This window comes from Trypanosoma equiperdum (genome assembly GCF_001457755.1).
Source record: "Trypanosoma equiperdum strain OVI genome assembly, contig: ctg_17, whole genome shotgun sequence".
Classification (NCBI taxonomy): Eukaryota; Euglenozoa; class Kinetoplastea; order Trypanosomatida; family Trypanosomatidae; genus Trypanosoma; species Trypanosoma equiperdum.
In genome coordinates this window covers 10250-19160 of record NW_027123838.1, presented here as the reverse complement: position 1 = coordinate 19160, position 8911 = coordinate 10250, and the positions used below count along the sequence as shown (strand labels likewise).

The following is an 8911-nucleotide window of genomic DNA, read 5'->3' as shown; positions in this document are numbered from 1 at the left end:
AGGTGTGGTCGCTGGTGCGTGAAGGAGAAACGCGTGTGCCGTAACATGGTGGCTTTTCACGTCGAGGTTGCGTGCCGCTTGCTGATTCGATTTGCTAACCAGTTCTACGTATAGCACCGCCCTCACTGCTGCCGTCCAAGTTAGATTTGGAGACTTTGAGGAGGGAGTGCTGTTTGTCAGCCCCCCTTTATTTTCTCTCTCTTTTTTTAAAAAGAAAGCAACCCCTATTTCCTTCCTCCTTACCTTGTGTACTTTTTGCCAAAGTTTGACTCTAAGTTTTGGGTCGTGCCGCAGAAGGTGGGAGACAAGATGAAAGGGACAGAAGAAGGGGGGGGGGTTTTGCGTTTGCAGGGGGGCGGGAGCAAGTGTTAGGAGGGGGTGTAATCGTCCAGTTTTTGTGCTCTTCGTGGTGCTCAAGAGTGTTAAATTTTCATAAATGCATAGGCCACAAAGATTGTGCATGTGTATGTATATATACATACACATATCCTCACGGTGGTCCTCTCTTGCGGCTCAACCGATGGGTTACACGTGTGCAGCGTGCACTGCATGCCAGCACGACAAGGCAAACGAACGGACAAAGTTGAAAAGAAAACAAAAATTAGACATCTGAAATAATGCTCTCATCGACAGTTAAATGAACAAATTCGTTCGCTTATTTACTTGTAAGGGAGCAATCACAAAAAAAAAAAACAAGAAAATACGAGCGGATATGAGAGGGGGGGGGAGAAAGAAGGGGAAACATACTATTTAGCCGCGTGCGGCAACGTGCATCCCCCACAACACGGTAGAACAACTAAGGCAGATGTACCACTGCGGAAAGATGAAATTGATGATGGGGGGGGGCATGGTGCGGCAAAACATAACAAGTCAATACAACTAAACCAGAGGGTAAAAAACAAAACAGGTACACCTTAAAAAAGTAAGTAGATATTACGGGTAGTAACCCACAGAGGCACCCCCTGCTTCCCCCGGTAGGGGGTCATTCCCCTGCTGGTGCATACGTCTGATCAACGCAGAGATGCGCTGTAGGTCATCTTCCATCTCCTCGTGACTACTAAGCATATCAGCATCGTTTATGTTCGTTGACACGGGGAGAGACGGCCCCATTCGGGGGCTTCGCGAGGGGATATCTGATCCGTCGATGGTGTTTGTGTCGCTTGCGTTCGACTGCAGGTTGTGGGATAGCTCACGCGTCTCACAGCTGTTTTTTCGCAGGATGCTTGTGGGTGTAGCTTGCGGGTTGTGCACCGACGTCATGTCTTTCAGCCCTCGTTCTCTCAGGGAGACTTGGGTGCTAGAGCGTGCAGGTCCGTCGCTCGGGTAGTCTGATAAGCCGTTCGCTGTTTTATCCATTTCCAGGATAAACTCCGAGGACGGCGCTGTCTTTGTGCTGTTGGATTTATCGTCCCTGCCGTGTGTGATCCTGCGGCGTGAGGCACTTAGTCTGAGTTGACAGTCAGCACTGTCACGCGTCCGCTCCCTATCACCGATAGTTTCTGTACCCACTGCTTCTGCGGGATTGGGTACGGAGTTTGAGGTTTGCTGCACTCTCATCATCTCTTCACCCCCAGCAGGATGCGTAGATTGTGGAAGGTGGTCAGTGCAAGGGACTGCATTGAATTGCTGGCTACTTTCTGGGGCAATGGCGCAATCGCCATTGTTAACGATGAGTGCCAACTTCTTCCTTTGCGTACGACTGTTATCATCCTGGTTTGCATCACAGTCACTTTCCTCATCGTCGGCGTCCACATCGTCCTCAGCTATTTTGCTTCCTCTCGCCGTCGATACTGCGGGCAGCCCATCTAGCAGACGCGGGCCATTTTCACCAACGCTGTCTCCAGCGGCTGCGATAGTGTTGTCAGTTTTATTACCGTTCTCTCCTCTGAAGACTCCCCCCTCATGGCCGTGGCTTTTCTCTCCGAGTCTTCCTACCCCGGAACCCATAGCCGTTTATGTGCTGGCAGTAGCGGCGGTTGGAACGCAGTTCTGTGACTCCGTTTATATAACAATGTGTGTTGGTCACACCAATTTAAAAATCCACTAGGATGAAGGTGGAGCGGAGGAGGCAGAAGTGGTACCGGCTCACTTTCAGATATTGTCCAGGGACCGCGAAAGATACCGTGTTACTAAGTACTTCTCTTCCCCTCACGCCGTTCTTCACCTAACGCAAATATCACTGATCATCGATAAGCATCCACAAACACACCATGAAGAGTTAAGAAGTGGTGGGAAATGAGAGGTAAAAAAGCAGTAGAGGAAGGGTAATAACATCACAGGAACTCAGTGCAAAACGAAATGAACAGGAAGGAGATAAGGATATAACTAACCACGTGGTGTGATGGCAGTGGTTATGGACCCCCGGTGCCGCAGGCACTTCCACGTGTAAAGGGCCTTCGCGCTGAACACACCAACACAGTGCCAACACTGAGAATAACTGAAACTCGCATAAATAGATGAGGGTCCGAAGAAAACCAGCCGTGCCAAGAGATCAAGATCGCAACTCCTTTCCTCTTACCTGGAATCGCGGCATCGAAAGGTTTGCACGTTCCCGCATGGCGCTCAGCATTGAGCCATGTATCCCACTATTTTACCCCTGTAGCACTTTCTTTCCTAATCCATACACCAGTAGTAGTCCTACCCCTGCCTTGAGCCCCCTTTTTCCACGGGATGAGCACTAAGACAAAATGCAGCTTAATCAACCGTGGCGGCCGCTATAGCAGCGAATACGAACCCTTTCTCGTCACCCAGCTCCACTGCAGTAAAGTAATGAGGCGGATCAAAAACTCTGTAGCTACACTTGTAGAAGCAGCTGGAACGGCCACCGATTCCGCTCCTGCCGCACATGCGTCAACGCGTTTGCTTTCGACTCTTCTGACACCGACACAAAATGATTGGATAAACTCTGACTTCCAAGTCTTTTTCCCCATCGTCTTCTCACAGGTGGTGTGATACGGTACAAACAGCAGTGGTTACGCCTCCAAATGCAACCAGTCATCTCCCCGGGATCATCACTACATCCATACCATGATTGTGCGTATTCACCGCCAAGTCGGCGCTAATGTGCAGCTGTGGACGTTCAAATGGCTCTGACTGAGACTACCGCTCCTCCGCACTCAGTTTGTGCGCTGTGGCTCGCTGCACCTTCCAGAGATTACAGTCACATGATGATTATATGGCCGGCACCGTCCTGCTCTATGTAAAAGGACGACTTGTCGAGCCCCTCAAACAAAAAGCCACCCGACAGTTCAGTCTCAAATAGCGCCAATAATGGGCTCCGCCATGCCATTCAACATCCCGCTAAATGGTGGACGAAACGATGAGCAACAAAGCTACACGTGTGCACTACCAAGAGATGTTCCTCCACCTCCGAACAAAAAACGCTGATGCGTAATGCGGTAGAGGCTCCCAAAACGCCGCCCTATGCTTCAACACTTTCCCTGACCCGTTGGTAGTCGGAAACGACTACTTGTGCTTTCTTCCCACAGCGATACGGAGTGACACATTCTGCTGATGGCGCGCTGGCACGCGTGCAGAGACCGACGGCAAGGAAACGGCGTTTCTGCGCGGCACAGTCAGTTTTTGCACTGCCTGAGGCTGTATTTGTGGCGCGTCGGAGTTTTTCATTTAAGGAGCCTTGTGGGGTTCTCCCTTTCCACAACAATACGGGGTAGTGGCCCCCGACGTCACAGCCAGGTGCCGTTCTGTGGTGAAATTTAGATTCCCCACGGAGTCAGGCCCCCGAAACCACTGGACTCTGGCTGCGCGATGACGCATTTGGCATTGTGCAAGGGGCTCAACTCATAATGGCTAATACCTGAGCATCTCCTTTATGCTACCTTTTCCGGAGGGCACCCCGCGCGGTACGCGCACACGGGCAATCCTGTTGAAGTCCATTGGTCGGTAATTTGAGCCATTCCGTGTTTGCCCATCCTCCAACGTAAATGACACGACTTTTCCGGGCATACAACTAAGTCCTTTTCATCGTTTGACACTTTCTGGTTTTGCCATTGTCAAACACTTCTCAAAGAACCCACACAACCAGTAACGAGGGTTTATATGAATGATGTCTACACGTTCATTTTACGCTGCCGAAGGTTTTGTCGGTGGGCGACTTGCCTGCGGCGTCCACCAGGGTAAAATGTGCCAACCTTCTGGACCAACACCCCTTGCTTTCCAAAAAGCAATCATAAACACAGGCACCCAGACAAAGCACCGCTTGGCGTGCTCGCTCGTGCACATTGAGTTTCACTGCTAATTTACACATCCCGCCCCCTGACCATGTAGGCGAGCTGTAGGACGAAAAAGCAGAGCTGAAGAAGATGATGGTGCTTGCTGTGATCCTGCTTTGATTTTAACTCTGATGGCAACGATGAAAGGAGGTTGAAGTGAAGAAGAGAAGCTTAGCGTCAAGAGGAAAACACAATCAATTGGCCACAAAGCTGACAGTAGACCGACAATATTGAATTGATTAAATTTGTACACACTCTTGCCAATTCTTCCACTTTCGTTGTTAGGCACGATGTTCAACTTATTGCAAGCGCTTCGACTTGTCACTATCGACCACGAAGTACCCTACCATCGTTAATGATAGCGGGCGAGCGAAGGTAACAAGGGGAAAGTATGAGAGGTAATGATAGATGAACGGCCATAGCAGTTATTGACTCTCCACACCTCGAGCCACGGTTCTGCATCACACTGGGTTTTCATATCGTTGAGGGGAATGAAATCGGTTAGATCAATCAGAGAGCCACCCAAGTCACTCCAACAGGAAAAAACCGAGGGAAAATGGGTGTTCCAGTATCGCTGTAGAAGATATGCCGCTGCCGTTTGATGAGTCCACACTATTAACGCCATCCTTGCCCGAAGCTAACGCAGAACGGAAAGCTGACTTAATGTGGGCAGCAAGTCACAACCTGGCGCATGGAGCATGACTAAGGTAGGAGCGCTACAAAAAAACAACAACAGCAACAACACTACCGACATTGTGCACACATACTTTTCCCACAATACCCGAGCAACATAAAGAATGTGCACAAGGCATCCTTTTCGTGCACATCAACGCTCAGTGTCGCTCATGCAGTAGTCTACGCCCTTGGGATAAGGTAGCACCTCACTTAGTGCACGATGTGGGAAGTGGAGGGACCAAAACCCGAGTGCCTTTTCCCAACCGAACAGGGAACAATAAAGGGAACAGTTATCCGGTCCCACCGGCCCCTTCATCGCTGTATCTCGTTGTTGCTCCATCAGGATATATTGCGTAGCGAGTAGGGCAGCGCCCCATTGGCCACCGGAATAAGCGCACGTGCGGTACACAAGTTTCAATGTTCCAGGTGCCATAGTGCACGTTCCGCACCACTCGCACTGCAAAGCAAGCAACTCAAGGGAATACCGCCACAGCACACTGTCCTCCACACCGCAGGTGGTAGGCTTCCCCTGCATTATTGTTCCTCTACCTCCCATGTGGGGTGTCGGTTGAGGGGAACCGAGTTGTAAAAGCTCATCGGTATATCGGATACGCCGGTTGTGTTCTGTCCCCCGGCATAACAGCTTCTGCAACCCGTGGAACATGACGGCAAGAGACAATACGTCGCTATCACGACAATTTCCCCTTTGTTTCTTCACCTCTTTCGAAAGAAGCTCAATAACACTCTGCACAAGTTTCAACCCTATTCGCACACGCAGCTCCACGTTATGTACTGTGTTGAATGCACCAGCTGCACGTGGAAGAAGGCGATCCATTTGATTAGGAAGCAACATATGCGCAGGAACACGCCCTCCGCAAAATGTCATGACAGCGCTAACAAGTTCGAAACACGCATTCTCTTTACATTTGTCGGACTCATCAATCAGCGCTTTAAGAATATTCAGCAAGGTTTCGTACATGACGCTGTAAACCGTATTACGTAGGTCCTCCTTCTGCAGAAGGTGCGGTTGATCATGACACAGGACTGTCCCTTGTTTTTTGTCCAATAACCGCACTGCAGACATTGAGTACTTGAAGTAAAAAAACGAAAGCAGCCACGCATTTCGTAGTGAGCAACGTTGCAGCATCTGAAGAACACTGCAATGCACAGAGGCAGGTAAAGAAGCGAGAGGATTGGTGGAAGAAGATCGTTGATATACCACGGCCTCGATAACAGAGAGCGCCCGCATCCAATTCGTTGTTGTCTGTATATAATGATAAATAACCTTGTTGTCAACCTTTAGTCCTGTCCCTCCCTTAGTTTTGCCGCCCGCCGTCAACATTGTCAGCGGTATGCATTCGAGCATTTTTGCGGACGGAGACAGCGATTGCCTGTGCGAAACTGAATCCAGCAAACTTATCGCACGGGCTCTTTGCCCTTGTGCATAGAGAATTTCCGCGACGTGATTCACCATTAGAGCTGCACTGGGCGAATCGGAAGTGGCTTCCATTGCTTTTGTGTTTGAATGTTCGCCCAGCCTCAGAGCAATAGTAAGAAGACGGATAGCTACAGTCCATGGCATGGAGTGACGGAGAAGTAGAGACATCATACGGGCGTTGGGGAGGCGTTTTTGCCCCGTTCTTGGTACTTTGTCATCTTCGAGCAGATATCGCGGATAGTTGTACGACAAAAGCCGGAGACAAAACAACCAATGAGGGACCACGGTATATACTCGCATAGGTACTGAAGCATTCGAGAACGTTTTAAAGTTGTAATGTTTTGAAAAAACACACTCAACCTCAGCATCATTTAGTAGTAGTGAATCCGCTGAGCGTTTGCAGATTTCTTGAATACGGCTCACGATCCCCTGAATATTAGTCACGTTACTAGCGTGAAGAATATTCAATCGACACTGCCCAACTTCTCTCTTTGTCAATTGCCCTGTTTCCACAGCCTCAGCAAATATAGCTATGGCATCCAGCCACTTTTGGTGATGGTTAAGACCGCGCACAAGTTTAAAGGAGTCCAACTGACCAGCAGCGCGAGCACGACACAGCATATCAGCCCTTTCCCTTTCTGAATGTAACGCCTGAACCGCTGACAAGAAATTGCCATCCCACTGAAATAATACTCCACTTCCATTCATACTGTATGCCTGATCAAACATTAACTTGGCTACGTAAGGCTGATGACATAACCGACATACAACGTCCAGAGCCATAGAGAACATTGTACCCCACTCACTTCGCCTTTTCGAGGTTGTTCCCCGCGACATCATTTGCTGTGAGGAATATGTAACCACTTCTGGATATTTTTTTGCTGGGGCACGCTCCCGAGCGTCCTTAAGAATTTTAAGACTGATACTGAAAATGTTACACACCGGTTCCCACCGTCCAACCTCACCAAGACGTTGTATCAAATGACCTGTGCAAATATAACTTGGCATCTCGCGCTGATACAGCATATGACGATAAAACTGTAAGGATTCTTTCCACCGACCAATACTTAAAAGCGACGTTAGTGCCACATGTCGCATCCAGCGGAGTGCTTGGTGGCTGACATCACTACAGCAACTTTTGCCCTTATCATCCTCTTTTACGTCATGAACTTCACCTAATACCGCTGAATTTCGTGTTGTAGTCTCGTACAGAGTTAACACATCTACCCACGCATGCTTGGTATAGGAAAGACATCGCATTAGCTGAGAACTTGCAGCCATTGACATATGTCTTGGGAACAATGCTGATGTGCCCAGAGGGGATTCTTTTAACAGTTTTTGCTGAGGTAGTTCACGCCAACGAGCAAGAAGACTCAAGGATGTCCACCAGTCTTCAGTAGGGAAACGACAATGGTTCAGGAGGTAAGTTATTGCCTTTTCTTCGGCATCACTACTGTATCCTTTGCGCCCGGGCACTAATGGGACCCGCTTTATCTCTTTGCGCGCCGCATGGTGTTCCTCAGCGTTAAGCACAGGTAGTGTTAAACATAACCTTGATAGTTCAGCGGCATCTAATGCGCTCGTTCCCCCACATCTTGTAGTGCCATGGTGGCGATTGGCGTGGCTCCGCTTCACCTTCGGATAAGGACCAGGGAAAGCTGTAGTTGCAACATCTCGGTCACCTTGACTTTTTTCAGGTGGAGAGGTGAAACACCGCGCGGGACGGCACAGAAGCATCTGTCCGGGTACATAATACCCAGCCAGTTCTGAGGGTCTGCGTACACGCCACAGTAAACGAGGGTGCGTGGCTGATGATGTCTCTCTGACCGCTATTTTAAGATTTAGTAGCACACGTGAAAAAATGTGGAGTAAGGAGAGAAATACAGTTAAAAAAATATGTAGACAATAATAGTAGGTAATACCGAAAACAACACAAAATTTCCCTAGTAATATGGATATTAACAGGTCTCCCAAAACAACAACACCAAATGATAAAAATCAATCAAAGCCTCTGAAAAGCACTTAGTTACTTTTGCACGAATGCCCTCCCCATGACGGGCGACGAACGAAAGTAAGCGTGTTAAATATCCCCTGTGACAGCACTGGTGGAAACGACAATCAACGGACCGACTTTTGAAAACGGTCACCATTCCACAGACCCAAACAAGCGTATATTTCATTATCGAGAGATGTCGGAAAGTCTCCGAATAAATACTTATTTATCGAGCAAGCATAAGACAGTTGCTTCCGCAAAAAGAACACGTAAGTGACAAGACCCCTCCCTAACCCCAATAATGCCCAAACAAGTGGATGCACGTACATGATTCTCCAGCACATTTCACGATACCAAGGTAAAATTAGTTAGCTTCAACGACAAAGTTGTAATTACCAGCCACAAGTGGGACATGTGGCGTGAGAGGTAGCTAAAAGAAAAATGTATAGCTTAACGCAAAACCCCCTTTTTTCTTTTTGCTATCTTAACACTCGCAGTTAGTTGATAAAAAATCACTTGTCTAAAGAGATCTAGATCTTACTAATCAGATTCGCCAGTGACCAGAGTATGGAA

General features: G+C 48.6%; 2 protein-coding genes across 2 annotated transcripts; both read right to left on the bottom strand.

The window, feature by feature from the left end:
- Window positions 1-933: 933 nt before the first annotated feature.
- Window positions 934-1947, bottom strand: TEOVI_000049200 (uncharacterized protein; the record flags this gene model as incomplete). The annotated part of the gene is made up of 1 exon (XM_067223221.1): window positions 934-1947. The coding sequence occupies one exon, from the start codon at window positions 1945-1947 to the stop codon at window positions 934-936; it is 1014 nt and encodes a 337-aa protein (XP_067079322.1).
- Window positions 1948-5058: 3111 nt separating this feature from the next.
- TEOVI_000049100 (uncharacterized protein) lies at window positions 5059-8082 on the bottom strand (the record flags this gene model as incomplete). Its single annotated transcript, XM_067223220.1, has 1 exon — window positions 5059-8082. One exon carries the CDS (start codon window positions 8080-8082, stop codon window positions 5059-5061), a length of 3024 nt encoding a protein of 1007 aa, XP_067079321.1.
- Between the last annotated feature and the right edge of the window lie 829 nt (window positions 8083-8911).